This window comes from Poecilia reticulata, chromosome 8 (assembly GCF_904066995.2).
Source record: "Poecilia reticulata chromosome 8, P_reticulata-male-v2, whole genome shotgun sequence".
In the NCBI taxonomy this organism is placed as follows: Eukaryota; Metazoa; Chordata; class Actinopteri; order Cyprinodontiformes; family Poeciliidae; genus Poecilia; species Poecilia reticulata.
Window position 1 is genome coordinate 22,727,190 of NC_088837.1, and position 24,907 is coordinate 22,752,096.

General features: G+C 37.7%; 3 protein-coding genes across 6 annotated transcripts; all 3 read right to left on the reverse strand.

The window, feature by feature from the left end:
* Nucleotides 1-323: 323 nt before the first annotated feature.
* On the reverse strand, nt 324-2,364 carry LOC103468910 (NDUFA4 mitochondrial complex associated). The gene is made up of 4 exons (XM_008416293.3): nt 2,084-2,364; nt 999-1,087; nt 858-918; nt 324-584 (listed from the first exon to the last, which is right to left on the reverse strand). Exons 1-4 carry the CDS (start codon nt 2,123-2,125, stop codon nt 528-530), a joined length of 249 nt encoding a protein of 82 aa, XP_008414515.1. The 5' UTR covers nt 2,126-2,364; the 3' UTR covers nt 324-527.
* Nucleotides 2,365-3,827: 1,463 nt separating this feature from the next.
* On the reverse strand, nt 3,828-10,041 carry slc35b1 (solute carrier family 35 member B1). The gene is made up of 9 exons (XM_008416294.3): nt 9,547-10,041; nt 8,672-8,763; nt 8,452-8,582; nt 8,327-8,357; nt 7,156-7,322; nt 6,950-7,076; nt 5,575-5,681; nt 4,328-4,481; nt 3,828-4,236 (listed from the first exon to the last, which is right to left on the reverse strand). The coding sequence occupies exons 1-9, from the start codon at nt 9,669-9,671 to the stop codon at nt 4,190-4,192; spliced, it is 981 nt and encodes a 326-aa protein (XP_008414516.1). The 5' UTR covers nt 9,672-10,041; the 3' UTR covers nt 3,828-4,189.
* Nucleotides 10,042-10,752: 711 nt separating this feature from the next.
* On the reverse strand, nt 10,753-24,301 carry fam117aa (family with sequence similarity 117 member Aa). Of its 4 annotated transcripts, XM_081610253.1 has the most exons (9): nt 24,146-24,289; nt 23,791-24,064; nt 20,939-21,084; nt 15,410-15,505; nt 15,145-15,258; nt 13,929-14,045; nt 13,098-13,302; nt 12,837-13,011; nt 10,753-11,908 (listed from the first exon to the last, which is right to left on the reverse strand). In XM_081610253.1, exons 2-9 carry the CDS (start codon nt 23,912-23,914, stop codon nt 11,695-11,697), a joined length of 1,191 nt encoding a protein of 396 aa, XP_081466379.1. In that variant the 5' UTR covers nt 23,915-24,064; nt 24,146-24,289; the 3' UTR covers nt 10,753-11,694. The 4 variants fall into 4 exon arrangements, with proteins under 4 accessions (XP_081466379.1, XP_008414517.1, XP_081466380.1 ...); XM_008416295.3 differs by having other exon boundaries at nt 23,791-24,289; XM_081610254.1 differs by lacking the exon at nt 13,929-14,045 and having other exon boundaries at nt 23,791-24,301.
* Nucleotides 24,302-24,907: the final 606 nt, after the last annotated feature.

The following is a 24,907-nucleotide window of genomic DNA, read 5'->3' on the forward strand; positions in this document are numbered from 1 at the left end:
GAACCGTTTCTGTTTTTACTTTAAAAAAATATACATCTGCTGAATTTTCTAACAGCAGAATAGAAAAAGTCTTCAAATGGACCGTTTTTGCCACCAGAGGGCGCCATCTGTTGAAACAAGGTCAGACATGCCTGGGGGTCCTGGGTGGCAGCCAAGGATGCTGTGAACAGCAGCGGGGTCAAAGGTGAATTGTAGTGAAAGCAGAGTGAATATAATAAAAGCAAATGTAAACAAACCATGTAGGGTGGTGTAGAAGTGATGCAGCAATGCAAACGCGTGAAACAATGTGCACAAAAAAAAAAAAAACAAAGAACAAGATGAAGTGCTCTGTATGAAGGAGGAAACGCTCCTTTACTTTATTGAAAATGAGAAATCAATTAGAAGCAGCCAGAAATGCAATGAAGAAACTGAAACGTGAGCTGTGCGGATTTAGCTTCTGCATTGTTCAGATTCCTGGATGTAGGAAGGTCAAGATGAGACCAAACTGTGCGGCTTCGCCGGTGGTTTTACTCCAGCAGACGGGAACTTTAGAAGTCTGGGCGATCCTTCTTCAGTTTGCTGTAGTCCATGTTCACTGTGAAGAACTGGGAAGAGAGACACATTTTAGCTCCAGCGCATTACTTTTGTTAATTTGAAATATTTCTACTTTTAGATCAAGCTTGAGGTCAAGTTCATCAGATTTGGTCAGCGTTAACTAGATTATGTGCTTTCATTAATTCATCTGAAAGACTTATCCACAGATCAACACACTAAGTCCTGATAAAACCATTAACACCGTTTTTCCAAAGTGTCAGCAGTGTCATGTGGTGGAAAAACCACTGGAGGAGTGTATTTTTATTTACATGACAGACACACACCTTGTACTGGTAGTTTGGACTCAGTTTGTTCCAAGGCTCTGGGTTGTTCTTGCGATCCCAGCTGAGGGGCAGAACAGGAATAGGTTTACAGAAAAGGCCACAGCAGGTCACAGACATGCATTTTTCATCAGCGGTGCTTACGAAACGTCGGGGTTTCTCAGGCCCAGACGGGCCAGGTACATCAAGGACATGGCCGCCCCGCCACCAATGAAGAAGAAAAGGGGAATCAGCTGCAAGAAAAACGGACTGAAAGTTAAACAGGAAGCATCATTTTCCTTAGATGCCATAACAGTAACCTGCACAAACAGGAAGGTCGTCAGTGTTTTGACAACACAGGCCAGAAACTCGGAGATTAAACTTTGTCTATTGCCAACAATGATCTGCATAAAGCAAAAATATTCTCAATCACAGTTCCCTACCAAACACAACGTTTCTTCTGGATACATTAAACAAATACAGCTTAAAAGAACCAACATCCTGCTTATCTCAGCTACATTTATTTAAATATTTTTGTGCTTTTTTTTACAATGACAATAAAGAAATTTAGATCCTATTAAGACATAAAACAGACAAAATATACAATAAATTAAAATCAATGGGTCATGAATGGGACTCTATTCTGGCAAACTGAGGTACTTAAATTATTTCTATTAGGTGTCTCTGTCAAACTGTAACTTTGGTAATTTACAGAAATTTCAAAGTCAACAAAATACAAAAATTTTTTATTTAAAGTTCAGAATTAACTGGCTTTAATTAAGCTAAAAAAATGGACATAAGAAAATACTGAAAAATGCCCAAGCCAACTGGAATATTTTCAAGCATCCTTCAATATTTTAATATTTTAAACCGATTTTAAAATAAAATAATAATAATAATAATAAAATATGGCCTCTGACAGGATGACCAAATAGGAAGGAATTCAAGCTAACAAAAGTAGCCGTCAGGAAAGTACATCGTCACATCTAGTTTTCGTTTTGGTTAACCATTAACTACCCTTCTTTGTGTCGTTTATCTTCTTTGTGTCTTAAAGTCTAAAAGCTTCATTTCTTACCAGTTTGTTTTAAACATTTACATCCCGAACTGCATACATTACGAGATACAAAACCAGTGTCGCCCGACATAAAGCCTGCTAAGCTAAGTTAGCTACAAAAATTCGGAAAAGATCCCGTTTTATCACAAATCCCCCCAAAATTATCCAATACTACAGATAAGCTCTCGGTACTTACAGCGGGGTGGTTTCTGAGTTGCTTGCGGATTGTAAGAAGCATTTTGACGTCTGAAAAGTCCGCCTTTTCTCGAAAAAACAACCGCTTATGTGAAGAAATGCTACAACTGTCCTCACTTTTATCGCTCGTCAGGCGGAAGAAGGTCGATGAGGAATCAGAAAGATGCACATTTCCTGACAAATCTTGACCTTAAAAATACGAATAAATACTCTGCGAATCGCTTCTAATTTTCATCCTACTTTCATAGAGTGAATCCTAAATTATTTCACATTATTACATTAACACGACCCAGAGCGTTTAAGCAGATTTTTAAACAGGCAAAAATTGTGGCCAACCGGCCGTTTTTAACCCAAAACGAAGAGACACAAGACCCCAGAATGCTATTCAGTGAGCAAAACATTGCAGTAACAAACTGATGTTTTGGAGGCTTTTTTCTGCTAATTACATCAACATCAACGAAAAACACGACATTTAACGTTAAAACATTACATCAGACTAATGAAAAGCATCTTTAATACAGAAATTTGAGCCTAATGGTTTATTTTCAAAAGGCAAACAAGCAGAATCATAACATGTATTTTAATTTACTGAATATGACTGTATAGAATACAGAACAGAATAGAAATAACCTTTATCTGACCTTATACCGGTTAATTTAATTCATTTTCTGCATCTTGTTCATAACAAATTTCATAAAAAATGACATAAAAATCCACATAATTCATTTGTTCTCAACCCAGAATGTTGACAACTCTGGGTCTAATGAATTGGATTAAACTGAAAAAACTTCCCCCGTCCTTGTAGATTTTTCATAATTTTCCACTTTTTCATCATTTGAGTAAAGCCAGATTACATAAAACAGCAGATTTGCGGCTGTGTTTCAGTAGCCAGGTCAAACCATCACACCTCCACTCCCACCGAAGGTTAGCATGAGTTATTTGTGCTGGTATGTTGTGTTTGGGTTTCTGTTTCTTACATTCACACACTTTGGTTTCATCGGCCCAACTGTCGTGATTCCAGGAAAAAATTAGTTTATGCATTTTTAGTTATATGTCTTAGAAAAACAGTGTCTTCAGTCAGAGGCTTCTTCATATATGCTGTAATACAGACTGCTACAGGAGGTTTTTCCTGCAATAACGCTGAAAAATTTTAATTAATACGAGTTAGAACATTTTAAAAAGTATTTTTGAATTTGACAAGTATTTTACACTTAAAATAAGACAAAACTGAGTTTCCAGTAGCACATTGTTTTAATTAAATAATTCCTTAACATTGATGGAATAAGTACTAATTATAAGTAAAATAATCTGCCACTGGAACAATACATTTTAATTTATAATAAGGGGGGGGGAAATGACACATTATTTCACTTATAACCAGTACTTTTTCTTCATCAATATTAATTAATTTACTTAAATTAACCTCTTGTATATTTCTGAAAAGTTACTTCTTAGTTAGTTTTGTCTTGTTGCATTTTTTTTTTCCACAAAAACTAGACTAAAAATCTCGGTAAGATTTTGTGTTTTTGCAGTGTTTAAATAGGCTGAAGAAAACCTGCACATTTCAGGGCATTCGTTAACATCCATTAAAACAAATGAGTTGATTGTTTTTCTTTTTTTACAGCAATAATTCGCTTTTCAACTGAATATTAAATACAGCTCAGCTTTATGAGACAGCAAAAAAAAAATAAAAATTAATGTTTATGTCATAGAAATTTCACAGATAGAAATAAAGACGGGATCAATGAAATTCAATTCCCTTTTTATGGCAAGTTATTTCATGTTGTATAAAATAAAATCACTTGAGTAGTAATACTGGACAACATCAAGCTACAGACGACCGTTTACATTTTTTTTTTTTTTTGCACACATATTCAAGCCTCAATCTGTAAAAACAAAAAAAGATTTAATGCTAGAGGCCTAGTTTAGTTCAGCGTTTTGGTTTTTACTTTAAAATTGTAGCTCGTAATTCAGTCCGGCTTCATACATGGTGAGATATGCGTCTTTAAGAGCTGTAAACTGTGATCCTGTTTTAAATCACAGGCACATGTAATGAGTTCTGTACAGTCATCTTCTGGTTACAGTCCGTTCCCATTGGTTCTGGTTCTTAGCGTTTCTTGGGGTTTTTTCCAAATTTAGCATCCAATCCAAGACCTAAAGCAAGAAAAGCAAAGATTAAAACCTTAAGTGGTGATTTTTTTTTCAACAAATAAAACTACAGCATTTAATTAAGTAGGACTTTTACCCAGGAAGACCAGGATGGTGCCGATCCACTGCATGTCGGTCATGACGTTTCCAAACAAAATGACGGAACCGAGGATGGTGAAGAACTTCCTGGTTGTGGTGACGATGGAGCAGGTCAGCGGCCCGAAGTAAACAACCGTCATGAAGATAAAAGTCTGCAGAAAACGACTATTATTACTTTTCATGCCATCGCCCCCAGATGGCAGGGGAACCTCTTCACAAACCCACAGGAAGAAACATTTGACATTTTCTCCTCTCTTTTATGAACTACTCAGTAATTATTGCATTCATTTAGCATAAACACGAACCTCATGCCTTCTGATTAAAAATGTTCTGCGGCAGAACATTTTTATCAGGGCATGTTGAAAATATGACCAGATAAAAATTGTTCCACCACAATCCCCTAGTTTGACAGGAGAATGTAATATTTCTACATTAAATGTAAAATATTTGCTTCCTTCTGTCTTGTGAAAAACTTTTACAGTTTTAGTTTGAGGAGCAATTTGATCAATTTGACTGAAAGATGAATGTAGAAAATAATTTTTTCCTGAATTCCCAGATTTGGGTAGTAATTATTACATTTACTTGAGTAACTTTTTTTTTTAAAATGTACTTTTAGGAGTATTTTTGCTACTTTGTACTTTTTGCTTTTACTTTCAGTAATTTTATTATAAATTATTTCTACTTTTACTTGAGTAAAATGTCTGGATTTTCTACCCACAGAATGAAAAACAAACAGGCTTTAACCAAAAAATTCACCAAACCTGCAGTTTTTATTAAAGTTTAATACGTTTTTTTATTGATAGAAACTGATTTGGAAAATTTCTCTTTTGCCTGATTTTGATTTTTTGGTTACTTATATGAATTATTGTCATTTCGGTTGTTAAAATAAAAAAATTCCACTTAACTTCATATTTTAGTCCATATGATTTCTTAAATGATTAGTAATTTGATCAGTTACTCAGTACTTTGGTTACTTTTTACCAAATACTTTTCAACTCTTCAGTAATTTCTTGGACTTTTTACTTTCACTTGAGTAAAAACAGTAGAACCACTTACACTTCAGTAATACTTTACCCTCCTATGCCTATTTTGATCTTCACCAAGTTAATTTAATATATTTACTGTTAATGGCAGAGAAACATAAAAAAATACTGAATAAAATTTACGATTTTAGATTTTTAAAACATCTTTTCCCTCCATCTTTCCTCCATGTTGAGGCTCAGAGTGTTAAAGCGACAGACCCACCTGGCCCAAAGCGCTCGTCAGTCCAAACAGAAGGATGTTGTAGAAAATGCTGGGATATTCCTCTACAAAACTCAGGAAGCGCCAAACCTCTCCGGTCCACAAAACGGCTGAGGGAAGAGACGGACATCAGGCAACAACCAGAATATTAATACACAGGATCAGATTTCACAGGTTGAATTGCATGTATTCAAAATAATACAAACAAATAAAAGCGACACAGAAAAAACAAATCAACGTTGCTAATCAAAGACAATTTTTATTTTTGATCAATTTTAGGAATTTTTCACATTTTCATCTAAAAACGCTCTCAGGTTAAACTGAGTGAACAGCGCCCCCTGGTGGCCTCACTCCACCACAACAAGGAGAAGTGAGATCAGTTTGGACAAGTGAATGAAATGTTGCATTTTTACAGCTGGACCAGAATAAATAAAAGCACATTTTATAATAAATAGTGTTTCCCACTCATTTCATGCCCTCATTTTTAATTTACAAGCACAATCCTTCATATAATCCAGTAGCTCAGCGGTATCCAAACTTTTAAGTTGAAAGCACCTGTAAATTTTTTAAAAACAAATTTTTGGTGCATTATTTTTTTTTACCTTTAGATGCTCAATAACAAATTAATCAGTGTAGAAAACATATGTGTATGTTACTGTAAATACAGAAAGGTCCTAAATCTTTGGGGTTGATCGCTTTCCTATGAGAAGTACGACTTGTTTCTCCGAAGTTTGTGGTTCAAGTTGCTCCAAAACTAAGATGAATGGAAAAACCTTGTTAATAAACGGAAATCTATTTTATTTTATCTGTAAAAAAGTTGAAAATGTCTTCATCTGCACCAAGCACCAACACTTGCAGGCCAGATCTAAACCCTTCAGACGGCCGCGCATGGCCCTCGGACCGCGCTTTGGACACCCCTCTGCTAGCGCTTTGGTAATCAGTTTGTTGTTCTGGTTGAACTGAATCATCTTCAAGATTTTTAATAACTGACTGTAAACAGACTGAACAGTTCTTAGCAGGCTGCTAGTAACAATGGAGGCAACATATTTTTCATTTTTTACATCTTTTCATACGTTTCTTTAATATTATGGCAGATTATTTCACTTATAACATGGGAAAATGTTTTATAAGTGAAATAATCTAACAATATTAAAGAATTATTGACTAAAAACAAGCTCTTACATCTTGCTGAAAGCTCACTTCTTACTTAGTTTTGTCTTATTTTAAGTGTATCAAGATATTTGCACTAAAAACTGAGCAGAACCAGGTGATTCTGCTCATTCATGCGTTTCTCCCCGACAGCAGGACGGATAATAAATCTGTGAAAAGCTCCAGGCTGAATATTCGTCTCGTTTGGCAGAGAGCGCCACCGACTCACCCAGGCCCAGAACGAGCGTGGACCACATGTTGATGTTCAGCATCATGTGGTTGGCGCCGGTCTGGAAGCGGGCCCTCATGTGATCCTGGGCCACGCCGGTGAGTCCATCCAACGTCAGGGACACCAGCTGGGACGGAAGCAGGCGTGATGAGCAGAACAGACAGGAGAAATCACACTCAGGCGACGGGATCGCTGAGTTTACGCACCAGCAGGATCTCTCCGAAGCCGAAGATGTGGTCGCCTGCCACGGCGGCGGCGGCGGCTTTGTTGGGTTTGTAGAGAAACAAAGCGACGCCGCCGACGATCAGCAGCACACACAGATACTTCGCCAGAGGATATTTCTTCCTCAGTATCGTTACGCCGAGGATCATGACTGCAACAAGCACAAAGGATTTCATTTTCACCAAAAACGTGTCATTCCTGAGAGCAAAACAAACGAACCAGCGTGATAAAAGATGAAGCTACAAAGACAGTTCTGCTAGAAATATACAAATGCTTTTTAATAATTTATCTAAAACGATCTTTCTGCACGTTGGAATAATTATACAACACTGGACTGAAATTACGTTTATACGGAACAAGATTAGGGCGACTGGAAAAATAAAAATAAGATGATTGGGAATTTTTCAGAGTCCTGAGATTAAAGCCAGATTTATGAATAAAAATCGGATTTATGAGGAAAAATAAAAGTCAAAATTTTAAGTAAAAAATATGCAGGAAAAAAACTCAAATTTCTGCTTTAAAACAAATTAAAAATTCTATATTTAAAAAAAAGTCAAATTTCTGAGGTAAAACACAAAAAGTCATTTTTTTTACTTTTTTCCCAGCGGCCTTAAACCTCTTCCATCCATCTGTACAGAAACGCCTCACAAGAAAAAAATATCTACCTTTAATCGTTCTGCCATGATTATAAAGGTCAATTTACAATTTTTTTCAAACAAATGTAAGACATTTTAAGGTCTTAATTTTAGGAGGGAAGTCCATCATGTGTGGATTCATTAAATATTTAAACATCTTAAAAATGTGCTACCAATCCTAATCAGGTTTATTTAAGTTTTAAAACATTTAGAGGTTTACATGCTGCTTAATAAACCTCAAAGTATTTCAAAACTTGAGTTTTACATAATCACTAAATGCCAGATGATGCACTTCCTCTGCAGTGACCAACAACATGCACACAGCAGCTCACTTCATAAGCACTGAAGTATTTGCAACCACAGTTTCTTTATTTATTTTCCGACCACAAGCTTTCAAGAATGTGTCACTGCAAACAGAAATCACTTCCCTAAATGCAACTAGGTGCTAAACGTAAAGCAGTAAGTTGAGAAGCACAAAATTATCTGTTATTTATTATGAATTTAATGCATTTCAAAATACCTGGTATGGGTTTGCAGGATTTCCCCAACACCTAAAACGATAGAAATCCCACTTTAAGATACAATAAAAACATGTTTTATACTCAAATCGGTTCCTGACTCCAGTCGGTTTTAATGGAGATTCACCTGTGTGGGATAGTTGACGTAGAGGAGGGCGGAGTTACTGGAAACCATCGCTCCCAGATAGGAGAGGGAACACAGGCCATAGAGCCAGCTCTTGGTGTGATCCACTTTGGAGCTCTCAAAACACTGGATCACTGTTTGAGAGGGAGAGAAAAAGAATGAGATTAAATGACTGATTTCTTGCGTTTCAGTGTGAAAAGTTGCAGTTCGTGCAGGTACTTACAGATCTTTGCAAAAACAGTGTTGATGACGCACTGGATAAAGACCAGCGTCCGTGCAAAAGTAAACTTCTCCCCGCCATAATTACCTCGAGTGCTGCAAGAGTCAAACAGACGGCAGATTACGCCTCCGTTTTTCATAAAAACACATTTTACCAGCTGCAGGTTTGAGGTTGTAATCATGGCAATTAAAAAAATAGTGATGTTAGCAATATCTAATTGCTAACACCAACATTTATTACAAAGATTGATTATTATGTGAACCCAGATATGATCTGATTAATCCTTGGATAAATACTTAAATGTTTAAACTCCCATTTACTTCTAGAAAGTAAAAATGACAACTGTGGTCTAAAATCTGTCTGAACCTACAATAATTTCTGCCTGTAATGTGATTTAATCAATACCAATTTTCCAACTCAAAGGTTGAATTTGGTCAGGACACATTTAACCTGCTAGAGCCAAACAAGGCATTCAGTTAAAAATATTTCATACCCAAGGAACACCTTCATACATTTCACATGAAATGGTTTAAAAATCGGGGAATTTAATAAAAATAAATATTCCTGAAGTTAATTAGTGGCACAAAATACATAAATGTCACAAATATTGCTACATTATGTTTAAATAGCATAAAATAAGCTTTCAGAAACACCTCAAATTACACAATCCAACAAATATGTGTGCTATTTAAGTAAAGCAGGCAAAGTTATGCAAAAATAAAATTCAATCAGTAAAAAAAAAATGTTTTTCTTGATTTAAAACTTTTTGAATTCAGTTTAAATCAGCTAATTAATAATTGTCCCAATCTTTAGCTAAATTTAAAACATTAGGTACAGTTTGTTGAACAATTACTTCAGATGAACTGTTAGTTACTTACATTGTCTCCTGCAGTATTCCGTAATAAAAATAACACACGAAGACTCCGAAGAAACAAACGATGAAGCGAATCCGCAAATTGTCCCACAGTGAGACGGGCTTCCCTGCGCCCTTTCCCGCAGCCATGCTGTCCTCCACTAGCCCGGGCAGGCTCACCGACACCGCTCCGCTCCCCACTCCCCTCACGCCGGCGTCCCGCTCCACTATACCCGCTGGGAAGAACCCCCCGGAACTGCCGGTGTTGAATTTCTGTTTTATCCCGAGGATAAAAGTTGTACTGGGATTTCTGCCGCACAGTGGCTGGTAATTACCAAAGCGTCAAACAGTCAGTTTTCACAGACTGTCAAGTGCAGCAGATCGGCTAAATATCACATTTTTTTTGTTTACACATTAATTAACCCGAATTATTTCCCTTTTACAATATTAAACCATCAATGCAGCAGCAGTTAGTGTTTTCATTGAGTAATAGCTTATATTTAGATGATTTTAAAAAAAAAATCCAAAAGGACCCCGCAGCGTTATAATTTTAGCCTGAGTTCTTAAATCTTCAAGAAATAAATATTTATTATAGTCAGAGCATGTAGATTTATTCAAGTATGACCCAATTGGCTACTTTAGCGTGAAAACAATTTCAAGTATTATTATTAATGATAACACTAAGCGGCGACTATGATTTCCATACAGGCAGCAAATGAGGACAGCTAAGATTGAAAAGGAGGGCTTCTTGAATTGGTAGCGTTCCTTTTTGTCGTGTCGTGATGTGGATTGATTTCATTGGTCCATGTAAGTATCAAAGCTCCACTCTGAGCCAATCACAACACAAACCTCAAATCCACGTGTCGAAAACAGCAGCAGAATAATAATGATAGTTGTCTGAATTTGAAGAAGATAAGTATTTGAATTGTTTATTTTGAAGGCATCTATCGTTTCTATATAGACTCTTTGAGTATCACAAATGTAGTTGATTTTTTGTGGTTTTATTTTATATTATTCATTATCTTCTTGTTTAATGTTACTTATTGTGTTGTATGCACAAACATTTTTTCTGCAATGTTCTTTGTTCGAAATAAAACTAGTTTTGAAAAAAATAATTATCATTCAATGGGTACCTTAGTGGTTAATTTAATATTTAACACATTCCACACACACATACTCTACTGATATTTACCAACTTTTTTAAAAAAAATCTAAAAATTAATACACATAGCACAGTACTGTTGCTTTTTATTCAACACTGCATTTAATAATCCAAACCAATTTACATAGTCTAGAATAAAATTTGATTTCAATTTTAATAGATGTGGAGAAAAACCCGTGTTTTCCACACTATTTACTGCTACACTTTGTAAAAGATGAAAAAAAAAAAAGCAATATTGACATAGTTTTAAAGGATGATCAGTAGTTAAGGTTTCCAGTTTTGGTTCTCCTACCACATCAATTGTTTTTGTTAATAAGGCTAAAGCCATCAAAACCTTATTTTTGAGTAACTGAGAATGTAAAAATCCTCCACAAATCAGCTGTATTATAATTATGTAAGTTTTAGGCAAGTAAATCAAAACTTCCAGTCCTACTTGTAAAATTGAAAACATAAATATAGCAGTAAATCCTTAAAAAAGTAAGAAAATAAATATAATCTATCCTAGCATCTGTAGAAAAGAAGGGGGTAGTATTAAAATATATTTTTAATCAACACATTTAGCATAGAAATTCACCACATACTTGTTTTCAAGTTATTGCCAATAACAGCTGTTTACATGTGGTGTAAGTGCCTAGCTTTCTGAAAGTAAATCCACTTACTTGACATGAAAAAGAACAAAATCCTGGGAAATTAAAAACACGAAACCAAAACCTGAAAATGACAATATAAAAACACGTTTTCCTAACTTAAATCATCTTTGTCAAGTTCAAAAATAGCAAACAAACAAAAAAGATCCTTCAGGTAGAAATATCCAACAAACAAACAGAACTTTAGGTCACATTATCCTGAAATATGGCAGCAACGAATGTACAGTCGCACAGAGTGAAATGGTAAAGATGCCCACAGCAATGAGACACGTAATCGTCAGTCTGCATCAAAACATTAGCAAGTGTTCCAGGTTCTGGCAGTGCATCGTTGTGTAGTCCTGAGAGACACCGTTAAGGTTTCCGCCTACTGCATGCCCAGGTGCCTGGTGGGGGAGGCCTGACCCGAGCAGCCAGTGACGGGCGACACGGACAGGCCGCGAAACAGGAGGTCCATGGAGGGCAGCAGGGGCTTCAGGAGGCTGACCGGGCAGAAAGCGGAGCCTCCATGGGGGGTAAAGTTGACTTTATTAGGGTCCGGGCAGGAGGGCTGGAGGAGCTGCTCATCTGGACAGGCAGACCTGGAAATAAAAAGATTCAAAGAGGATGCAGAATCAACGCTAAAATACATCAAGAATCATTTTAAACACTTTAAATTAAGTTATGAACATCTTCGGTTAAAGCTGCGGTGTCTCACTTAGATTAAAAAAAAAATGTTTTCGGCATATTTGTTGAAATTGTCACTATGTTGTGACAGTATGGTATGAGACAGATAATCTGTGAAAAACGCTTGCTAACTAGAAACAACCAATCAGAGCCAGAAGGCGGGTCTTAGCGTTGTCAATCACCTTCTTTGCTCTCTGGTATGCTTCTGCTAGCACAGCATGTTGTGAATGACAAATCTAGCTAACATGGCCACCGTTAATGGTGGATAAACATGAAGTTGTTCCTCTGCCATTACCACATTTAGTAGCAAGTACATGGGGTTGACTGACAGCGCTAAGACCCTCCTCCTGGCTCTGATTGTTTTTGGTCGGGAGCAGTGCATTTTTTCAGTCGGCCATAACTCAGAGAACAGGTGCAGGAGATTTATCTTTCCACAAATTATATATAGACAAGAATGTAAAGTTAAGTGTAAATTTTGCCATTTTGAAGACGAAAATGACAATAATTAATATAAGTAACAAAAAAACTAAATCAGTCAAAATAAAATTTTCCAAGTCAATTTCTTTCAACAAGAACTGCAGGTGTGTGTCTAGTAAATGTTTTGGTTAAAACATGTTTGTTTTTCACGCAGTGGATAGAAAATCAAGAAATTTTGATTAGAGTAGAAATACTTCATAATAAAATTATAAAATAATAAAAAGCACAGCATAAAAATACTCCTAAAAGTAAATATTTTTCAAAGAAGTTGAACTGAGTAAAAGTAACTAGTTACAACTCAACTCTGTTTACAACAGGCCTTTGTGGTCCTTCAATATATCAGTTACTAGACCAACTAAAACTCACATTGCTTCCTCACAAACTCGAACTCGCTCGCAGCCTTCTGGCGGGACGCGCTGGAAGGAGTAGGTTTTGTTCGGACGAGGCGAAGAGGAGCAGGGCTGCTGAAGAGGAGCTTCCAGTGCAAACGAAGGAAGCGACGCTGACGAAGAGGAGCACAACCCTTCGCACTCCGCAGGCCCTGCACAGACACACACACATCACTAAACACATGAACTGACAACTGATAATTCAGCGTTATGCTCTGAAAACAGTCCAGAGTCCAACCTGGGTCCAACATGGGGCTCGGCGGTGGGGAGGGGGACAATCGTGATGCGTTCAGGTGGCATGGGGAACCGGACGGGAGTGAGGAGTCGAGCGGACATGGAGACAAGGAGGGAGACGGGAGGGATGGAGACGGTTCGCTCTGAGAGCCGCTGCTGCATCTCTGAGCCGGGGCAGGAGCTCTGTGGCCGTCTGGGATATCCAAGATCTGGAATATTCAGCCGAATCAACTTAAACCGTTTCACATCATTATAAATAATACGCACAGGAATAAAGCTGTCACTGTAACAAATTTTACTGGACAATGAGCTGAAGTTACAATAATATTCTTGCTTTCAGACTAGGCCTGGACAATAAATCAGTAATTTATATCGCGATAGACATGTGATAAATATATGTCTGACAGAATATTCAATATACCGCACAGCATTCTGGGAGATTTAGGCAGAGGAAAGGCAATCAGCCGCTCAGTTTTCACTGCTGGCCAAGAAATTTTGGTGGAACTAACTAACTAAAAGGAAGAATCAGAGCCAGAGTTTTGCTAAATTTAATTGTAATATAAAAATTCTTCCTTAATACTAACTAACTAACTAACTAACTAACTAACTCACTCACTCACTCACTCACTCACTCACTCACTCACTCACTCACTCACTCACTCACTCACTCACTCACTCACTCACTCACTCACTCGCCCTTTGGTTACCTAGCAACGACCTGTTGAGTAACTTGCCCAGCAGCAGTTTACGATTTCTCTTTGTAACGGCTTAAATGTAAAAAAACCAAACAGCATTTTAGATATTTAAAACTCGAAGCGTAACTCGGTGGGCCGACCTCATGCTCATCGTCCGGTTTCTCAGACACAAACACTTCCTCCAGCTCCAAGCTGAGACCCTCAACGCTCCGTCTCAGCCGCGGTGCGAGCCTGTTCAGAGGCATCATGGGAACTGTCTGCAGAACAAAAGGTTAAATGTGACCTATTATATAATTTTTTTGGCCAGTTTTAGGGCGTCTTCTTACTTTTAATCTAAATAAACTGCTGCTGACCACGCCCCCAACTCAACGTTTACACTCACAGTGAAAATGGCTGCAAACACTTGTCTTTTCCAGCGGCCATTGCACAGCGCATACAGCGGTAAAACTAGCTCACCAAACATGCTGGAGTTCCGTTTGTGTTGCTAGGTAACAGGTGGAACTCCGCTGGGGTTGCTAGGTTACAGCGCAGTGCCCACAGAATGTGACTTAACAATCAGAAGGCTTTTGAAATGGTTCGTTTCCAGACACCAAAATAACGTTAACTTACTGCCACAAAATAGCTGGGTTTTTATTTTAAGCGTTTGGATTGTATTTAGAAGCAGTTGAGATCCAAATAGAAGCACAAAAACAGGAAAAATGTGAATTTTGCATAAACAATTGCAGCAAATAAATTTCAAAACTAACATAGATGACATTCATGCCAAAGCTAACTGACTGCAAACTTCTAACCAGAACTATATTTATCTACAGTTAAGCACAAAATTATTTGTACTCAAAGATCTAAGATCATTTTCATTCAGCCAAGAAGTTTGTTTCTGATAGATAATGACACCTGGATCTCTAACAATATAACAAAACATTGATAAATAATTTTTAAAATAAATGTTCATGTATAGTCAATGTTTTTTTGGCAATAAGTGTGTGGAAAATTACCAGTTTGAAAAACTTCTGAAGCCCAACCTGTTACCTAGCAACCCAAGTGGAGCTCCAGCATGTTTGGTCAGCTGGTTTTACCGCTGTATTTTGGTTATTGCTGACTTAACATCCAGAAACCACTTACTGCATTCCTGTTGGTTGTGCAGGAGGTGTCACTTCTACTTTTCAAAGATGTACTGTTCTATAAAAGGGCATCTGTTTGAAGTCATTTTCACATGCAAATGATAAATGTTGAGTTGGGGGCGTGGCCAGCTGCAGGTTACTTGGATTTAAAGGGACAGGAGGCTCTAAAACAGCTCATTCTGAATACATTTGTGCTTATACATAAACTAGCATGCATTTTGTAATAATAACGCACCTGAGTGACGCCTGCCGCCTGTCCTGCTGGCAGCGCGCCGTGGGGGGGCTCATATCCTGCAGAGGGAGGAGCGTTCCTGGAGCGTTTCTGCAGATGGTGCCTCAGTTTGGCCACCTGAGGGCAGAAAGGAGATAAAACTGATTTAGGATCCAGTGTGACTGACTCTGAAAGGGAAGGGCTACGACCTTCCCCTCGGGTGCTGTTAATATTTCAGGTTAAAAGCGTGAAAAAGGGCTGTTTTAAACTTTATTAGTTAAGTACTTGCCTCCTTCAAGTGCTCTGCACTTCCCCAAGACGCTGAGCGCTTGTGCCCACCCACACTCCTCCTTCCCCGGGTCTCCTCTGTCCAGGAACACGGAGTCTTTAAAAACACACACAGTCAGATGAACAAGGAGTCCAGTGTGCCGTCTCTCACACTCTTGAGGGGGGGATAACGCGGATCAAAGCAGGGGTCAGCAGGTTTGACCTCTGAGAGGAACTCTACGTTTTCTGCTGAGCCAGCAAACGGCCACCAGCTCTACGCCTTTGAGAGACGCTGAGGCCCACAGCTGCCTCACACACCTGTCACACAACAGCTGTACAGAGGAAGGTGACAAGAAACCACTGTGAGCTGCAAAAACAGCCCCGCTTTCACAAACACGCACTGCAAAAACACAAAACCTTACCCAGTGTTGTTGGGAAGACAAAACCAACTTACAAGTAACTTTTTAGGAAGCTGCAGGAGTTTGTTTTAAGTCAATAATTCCTTAATATTGAAGAAAAATATTTCGCTGGCCTTGTTACCTAGCAACCAGAGCCAAGCACAGGTCGTTACCTAGCAACCCAAGGGAAAATGTCTGCTATAAGTGAAATAATCTACCAATGGAACTACTACTGTTTAAAAACAATATGAAGGACTTACTGACTTAAAACGAGCGTCTTAATCTTCTTGAAAAGTTACTTTTAAAGTAGTTTTGTCTAAATTCAAGTTTACTCAGATATTTGCACTAGAAACTAAAAAAATGCTTGGTAAGATTTTGTGTTTATCCAATGAAATTGACAAAAAGCCATTGTGAGATGCAAAACCACAAAATCATGCCAAGCATTTTTTGTCCAGTTTCTGGTGTAATTATCTTATATAAAGTATATTTAAACAAAACAGACCTACAGGTAACTTTTAGCAAGATAAAGGAGACTTTCGATCGTAAATAATTCCTTAATATCCATGAAAAAGCACTACATCTAATGGAAGATTATTTCTCTCATTAAAATTTATTTGTTAGAAGTAAAGGTAGAACTTTTTAAAATCAATATTAAAGAATTGTTTACTTGGAAGAAAATCCTTTATCTTGCTAAAAAGTTACTTATAATTTAGTTTAAGTGTCCGATATATTTGCACTAGAAACTAGACCAAAAATACTTGGTCAGATTTAGCATCTTTGCACCTTCACTGCAAAAAACACAAAATTTTACCAAATATTTTTGGTCTAGTTTCTACTACAAATATTTTTGTACACTGGCAGATTATTTCACTTTTTAACATGGGAAAAATCTGCTGGAACTAGTAATTTTTTTAGTCAATATTATATAATTATTTACTTCAGACAAGTGCACTGAGACGTTCTGAGTAGAAACTAGACCAAAGATACTTGGTAAGACACAGATGAGAAACTCCAAACCTCACAATCAAACACAAACTCATCGCCTCGTTGCACTTAAACTCACATGCTAACCTTATTTTCCCCAAAAACAAGCAAACATTAAAGTTTCACTTCTTCTTTTTCAGTCACCCTCCATACCGATTTCTTCACATTCACTTTTGATCGTCTTCCAGCTGCAGCCTGGTCTATCCCTCTGAGCTGCTGGTTCTGGACGTCCATCCCCACCGGGTTCTGGGTTGGACCGGCTACGCTAAAGCTTTGGTTTCTCATCGATCCGCTTCTCAAACAACCCGCCCCACTCTGTGGGCTCCATTATACTCATCAGCTAACTTCCTTTCCCTCAGAAATACAACCTCATCTCAAAGTATCAGCTTCAAAACGCCACAGAAAAGTTTCCGCCTGCAGGAAAAAACGCACATCATGTCCAGCAGGCTAAATAGGTCAGAATACAGCAGGGGTGAGTCATTCAGTGACACTGGAATAAAGTTACAGCTTCCAAAACGCCCCCCGTCCTCCATGTAATCATCCAGATCCAACATCCCACCCTTCCCATAACATGAGCAGGGCATCATGGGACACCAACCTATAAAAAGACCGAAAACGTAGACGAGAATGTGACCTGCATGGCTAATGTTTCATCTAAACGGAGCAGAGCAGCGACTTACATCTGTAGCTCTGTGATCAAAAGGATTTTATTAGGTTCTCAAATGATTTAGATCTAAATAAAGAGGAGTTTATGACTACAAGGCCTTAAAATAGGCAACAAATAACCAGCTTTCCAACTTCAGGTTTGATAGAGCACTGCAAAAAAACAAAATGTTACCAAGTCTAATTTAGTGCAAATATATTGGTACACCTGAAATAAGACAAAACTAACTTATGAGTAACTTTTAAAACTTAAACTTTTAAAATATCAGAGCTTGTTTTAGGTCAATAATTCTAGTTCTATTGTCAGATTATTTCACTTATAACATGGGAAAATGTCTTGTTATAAGGTAAATAATTAGGGCTGCACCGATTTATTGGTGCCGATTTCCTTAATTTTGGGAGATCGGTGATCGGCCGATTTTTACATATGAAGCCGATCTTATCCACTGATCTTATCTAGCTTGGCAAATGTGTAATGTGTCCTCTTTTACTCTCCGGTGAGATACGTTTGACTGACAGACATCAAGTCATGTCTGCACATTTACAATAGTCACCCCACTGTTGCCAACTCCACAACTTTCTTGCTACATTTCAGACAAAATAAATTGGTATTGGCCAAAATCGGAATCGGTAGCTTAAGCTTTTTAAAATATTGGTAATCAGCGATCAGCCAGAAAACTGCAATCGGTGCAGCTCTATGAATAATCTTTACATTTTCAGCAATAGTAAGGAATTACTTACTTTCAACAAGCCTCTATAGCTTCTTAAAACATTATTCAGTTAGTTTTGTCTTATTTCAGGTGCACTAAAATATTTCTGCTAGAAGCTAAGCCAAAAATACTTAGTAAGATTTTGTGTTTTTACAGTGTTATGGATCAATTTGATGAAAAACTGCTGGACTTTTACATCAACATTAACAAAGTGTTGGCTTAAAACAAGATCCTATTTCTGGCTGGAGAGTTACATGTAAGTTAGTTTTGTCTTATTTCAAGTTTAATCAGATATTTGAACTAAATTAGACCATAATACTTTTTTTATGTTTTCGCAGTGAAACAATGCAAGTTGCAAAAACACAAAATCTTACCAAGTATTTTTTTCTTTTTCTCATTCAAACATCTTATTACACTTGAAATAAAACAAAACTAACTTATAAGGAACTTTTCAGCAAGATATACGAGCTTGTTTTAAGTCAGTATATCCTTAATCTAGATGAAAAAGTAAATGTTCCACTTGCAGATTATTTAACTTATAACAATTAATTTTTCCCATAATATAAGGGAAATAATCTGCCTATCCAGAACATTTTTATCAATACTAAGGAAGTATTTACTTAAAACACGGCTCTACTTCTTGCTGAAAAGTTAGTTCTAAGTTAGTTTTGTCTTACTTCAAGTCTACGAAGATATTTAAACAATTAGAATTAAATTAAACCAGAAAAAAAACTTTATATTTGCAATAACAAATGGGTGAAACGGACTTTTACTATAAACTCAAAGCAGCAAGATGCAATAATTAGCTAACATTATAACTTTGATGACAAACTTTTCGGTTGAAATTCCCTCCACATGTGGAAATCTGAACTCGTTTACGCTGCCTTCAGCGTGTATGTGTGTGCGTGTGCGTGTGTGTGTGTACGTGTGCGTGCGTGTGTGTGCGTGCGTGCGTGTGTGTGTGTGCGTGTGTGTGTGTGTGTGTGTGTGTGTGTGTGTGTGTGTGTGCGTGCGCGTGCGTGCGTGTGTGTGTGTGCGTGTGTGTGTGTGTGTGTGCGTGCGTGTGTGTGTGTGCGTGTGTGTGTGTGTGTGCGTGTGTGTGGGTGTGTGTGTGTGCGTGTGTGCGTGTGAATGAACAAATGGGAAACACATGTAAAGAGTTTTGCATTGTTCGTCTGAGGTTACAATGACCTAAATAGGCTGTTGGGCTTTCATCATCCATAAATAAAGTGTCTCTAAATAGGTAAAAAAAATGTGTTTATTTTGCACTTTTACAAAGATTTCGCTAATAATTAGCCAAATATTTTCAGAAATATTCAGAAGTTCCGACTCTTTTCTAGTGTTTGAACACGTACCAGTGTATGTTAGTGATATTTCTGGTTAGTTTAGTGTAATCACAGGGCTGTAAAGCCGTCTGACGTAAAGCAGAGGGCTGGTGGCGAGGCGGGGGGATGGGGCGAGGTCAGGAGGGGTCGTTCCCTCACAATGCAGGCAAAGCGGGTTCACGCGGGCCTTAAACTGTGTCAGCAGCCGGGGCGAAGATGATGCTACGTCTTTGTGCACCAGATACAGTGGAGGGGAAGCAGCAGTTTGAGGAAGAACAAAAACGACTATTTCCAGTTGGCTGCTTTCCAGCCGCGGCATCAAACTGGAGCCCAGACACCTGCAGATAGATCTCTGGGTTTCACCAACACAGCCTGGAGCCGAGGCGTTCTGGGCTGAACCCGCCTGCAGCAGCTTTCATCTGATCAGACACGGTCAGCTCCGGCCGGGAAACCAGCAAGATGGACAAAAACATTACATTTTTCATCACAGATCAGATTTTAATTGATTTATTTACTCTGATTTTGGTTGCTTTCTCATCTACCACATTAAGAAATTAGAAAATAAAATGATGGGAATAAAGTCAGAATGTTGTGAAAAAACAGCATGTTGAGACTTTATTCTTGCTATATTCTATTCTAGTAACATTATGACTTTATTCTAGTAATATTTTTACTTGATTTCAGTAATTTTTTGACTTTATTCTCATATTATTACAACTTTATTCTCTCTATATTACTGATTGTATTCTGGTAATATTCTGACAACTTTATTCTAGTAATATTTTGACATTATTCTTGTAGTTTTATGGCTTTATTCTCATCATTTTAATTTTTTTATTTATTATTTTTTCTAATACTGTGTCTTTCTATTCTAAAAAAATAAATGACAGAAAATATTTTCAAAAAGTGGCTTTTATTTCCATCATCCTTTCTGTAAGTCTGACTACAATGTTTTAGTCTTTAAGAAATGTTGTTTAATTATGATAATACATTCACAATATTAACAGAAATATTTGACCAAAAAAGTATTTAAATTCAGAGAAAAAACTTGATTTAATGAGAAAAAAGCTTTTGGAGTTATTAAGATCAGTTCATGTGATTCTTTCTTCAAAACAGATTAAAATCCAGCCACTGATAATAATTTGACACTAATTTGTCACAAGGAGTTCACATAAATTCACTACTTTATTCTAGTAATATTACGACTTTATTCCTCCAATATTATTACTTTAATTTATTTTTTTAAATCATAGCTTGGTCCTAATATTGCATTAAGGATTTGACCTGAAGCCCAAATAAAAAGAAACTGCAAAACAAGATGGCCGCCAACACTCTGAACTATGGAAACCCAAAGGAACATTAGTGAGAAAAATCCAGTTTTTCCACAGATTAAATCTTAAAATACCCCAAGTTTCAATTTGTCCTAAACCCTCAGGATTTCAGGAGGGTTTCAGGATAAAAAGGCGTTTACCTGAGTGGCTTTGTCATTGATGCAGGCGGCCGCGGTGGCGTCTGCCTCTCTGGGCCACTGGCCCTGCAGATACGGTCCGACGATCGTATCCAGAGAAAGAGTTCGGCGGATTGTGGGCCTCGGCGGGCGAGCGGCGGTTTTATCAACTGTGGAAGCAGAAAAAACATAAACAATAAATGAGTGATGAAGTTTAAGTTGATGACAGATGAACATAAAGTGGTGCATGACTGTGGAAAGAGGATTTTCATCTGATGCACGACTGTGGAAAGAGGATTTTCATTTCTATTCAGTCTGCTTTACTTTGATACAAAAAATAAAAATACTTGTTATTTGTTAGAATAACAATGTTTAATTTTCTTTTAAAGGCTTTTTTTAATAGGGTAGGATAAGTTTATGGTCTATGCAAAACATTCATTAAATTTTTTTTTATAAATCATTCTTAAATAATGAGATTCTAGTTTGTTCGGTTCTATTTTGAAAGTTGCCTGTTTTAGGGCATCTTGTCACTTTACATCCAAATTATCTGCTGCTGGCCACGCCCCCAAAATCAACATTTACATTCGCACATGAAAATGACTACAAACAGAAACGCAATTATACAACCATACATCTTTGACAAGTAAAAGTGGCGCCTCCTGCACAACCAACAAGAACATAGCAAATGGTTTCTGGGTGGTAAGGCAACAACAAAATACTTGTCTTTTCCAGCAGCCATTGTGCAGCACAATGGCTGCACAATGGCTGCTTTTTGGGTTTGGGATCCCCAAACCCAAAAAGTTGCTACCACTGGTTTTACTGTCAAATTGTCAACATAACGCGCTGAATCTTAAATGCATGAGTGATACATAAAAGAAAAAGGGATGGAGTGATTTGCTACTAATTATCAACTCTGCAACAACTAGATAACAAGGTCAAGAAAAGGTTTTAATTTATAAAAAACATGTAGATGTGCTGCAGAATTCGGTCCAATAAAAAAAAAAAGGCGACCCACACCAAATTAAATTAGACTGAATTTACCACTACTGTGTTCAGATGATTATCACAAAATAAATAAACATCAAGCATGAAAACATAAAACTGTAACGGACTGAATGTTCTGCTCTTCGTGTGGGAAATGTGTGAGGGATTTTTTAAGTGATAATATTACGAGAATAAATTCATAAAACTATAAGAATAAAACCATAACATTGCAAGGTAAAGGTTGTAATAGTATGGGAATAAAGTTGTGATATTACGAGAAATCCGATATGAAAAAGCAGTTTTACAGCTGCGATAAACAGAGGAACGTTGAGCTTTTTATGAAGTTATACTTTGGTATCAGTTTTACAAAAAAGGAAACACTTAATCTGCTAATATTAGTATCAGATTATTATCAGTAACACTCCTGCTACTGTTAATAATCTGATACTGCCGTGTTTACTACAACTTTATTCTGATATTTTAAGACTCTCACCACAAGCTGATCGGTTATTTCCCACCAACCTGTAAGCAAATCCACATTATGTTGTCTTTTACTGGGGGGACAGAAAGTATAAATAACATGCAGATGTGAGTTTCATGGACCTAGTTAAAGTAACAGGCACTCTGAGGGAAACAAAGAGGCCTTTAGAAGAGCTGCTACTGCTGCTGCTGCTGTGTTAGCGTTGAAAACTCCAGCAGGTCACAGTGCAAAGGGGCATTCGAGTGTCCAAATAACGTCATGAGAGGAAAGTTATGTTTCAGGGTTAGTAACATCCTTTTGTTGACATAGCTTTCTCAGAGAGTGTTGAAAATCTAATTTCAAGCCAACAAGCCAAGTGAAACTGAAGCTCCTCCTGTTAGGATTATGACAAGAATGGGACATTTTTCCCTTTCTGTCAATCAAAGCACTGCAAAAATACAAACTTTTACCAAGTAATTCTGGTCCATGTTTTAATGCAAATATCTTAGTACACTTGAAATAAGACAAAACTAACTTATAGGAAACTCTTCAGCAAAATATAGGAGCTTGGTTTGAGTCAATAATTTGTTAATATTGATTAAAAAAGTCTTAATTCGCCAATGGAGCTGGAACTTTTTCATCAATTTAAGATAAGCTGCTGTATCTTCCTGTAAAGTTACTCATAAGGTAGTTTTGTCTTATTTCAAGTGCACTAAGACATTTGCACTAAACTAAACCAAAATTTCTTGGTAAGATTTTGTGATTTTACAGTGTGGATAAAGCTTGCAAATAACAATTATTTCAGTGATTGATTATTTGATTGTTTACGCTGATCAATCATTTGGATTTAAAACAAAAACTAATTTGTAAACACTGATATCAAACCTATTTTGATGTGGAAAATTTGTTTTCTCTAATATGCATTTTCTTCTTGTTAATAATTCAGCATATATATATATCTGTGTGTGTGTGTGTGTGTGTGTGTGACGGGAAGTTTTCATTTTAATTTCGGCGTCTTTACTAAGTTATTATTAATTGATTATTTCAATAATCAATTAATCGGTTCAGCCCCACTTGTCTCATATAGAACATATCAGGGTCACCTTTCCTAATTGCTTTAATGTTTTTAAGTCATTGTTTATTTTATCTTCCTTCTATGCACACGTGCTTGATGACATCACCAATGATCGATGTTTCTTCGAGTACATCGATTCTTGCTTTTTGTCTAACTACTAACTCCTCAACTCTGCTTGTTGTCATTTATTGCTTTAGTTACATGAAAAGTAAACATATTTTCTAATCAAGCAAAAAAATATGAAGGTTTCGTTTTGCAACTGCGTAGCAGAAATGTCACATTTATAAAGAAACTGAAAACTAGCTGCAGTGTCTCTGCGGTGCGTGGAAGTGACCCCCGCCTGCTGCGCGTATTTACCCGCTGTGGGCTCTCTGCACAGGGGAGCGGAGCCTCTCTGGAGCTGGAACGGGACGGTGGCTCTGAGGGGCTGCAGGCTGGGGTTGCTGCATCCCCGGGGCGCTCCTCCACTCCGACACGACATGCCCACCCGGCCCTCCTCCCGCCCCGCACGCACCCACTGCGCTAATGAAAACACACTTTTACTGACTTCAAAGTTCCCGTCGTAGCGCCGTTTTTCAATCAGTCCCTCCGAGTCGCTGGACGCAGAAGCTGCAGGAGTTTCTGCTGTGTACTTAAAACAGAAATATAATCCGAGTGAAATCCGCAGTCTAATCCCGTGTGAATTATCTCATAAGTGATGCGATCGCCTCACATTTCGTGGTTCCCTTCTCTGCAGAGTGACAACCTGTGCGACTAACTCGTGTGGCGTTTTATTTCTAATTCAAGCGGATCTGGTTGGCTACTGCAGAATATTTCTGAACGCCTATTGGGCGTCACATCCATCCGTCTTCTTGAAGGAGAGCAAAACTCCTCCACCCCCCATCACCTCCAAAAAGAAAAAAAAAAAATCCCACCCACTTTGTTAAGATTTCTGTTCTGCTTTGCAGGGCATGGGGCCATCCATCCCCTCCTCCATTTAATCCCAGACCTTACAGGCGTTCACAGTGGCCTCACATCGTCCTTACTTATATTTTACATACCGTAATACTTTTAAGCAAAAAAATCTTGAGTTATTGCACATTTATACATCTATACATAACTTCTAGCAGACAGTCTGGACTTTCTCCCATTTACTTTGATTCCCTGCGGTAAAATTTCTTTTTCTTTTCTTTTAAGGTTTTGCCAGCTCCACTTGTATTTATTTAGCAGTTACCATACCAGAAAGTGGGTAGTGAGGAAGGGGGAAGAAAAGAAAGGTATGAAAGGTAATCGGGCCGGGACTCGAACCCGTAACTGCCAGTCGAGGACTTAAAGACCGCTTCCGGTAGAATTTCTACCCAGCCAATCAGCGAACAGATGTGGAAGTTGTGAACGATGACGTCAAATTCCTGCGCTGTTTTGGAATCGTAGTCAACGTGTCGGAGGACGTGGACGAAGCCTTTCAGTCCGTGTTAGCCACGCTTCCAAATATTTA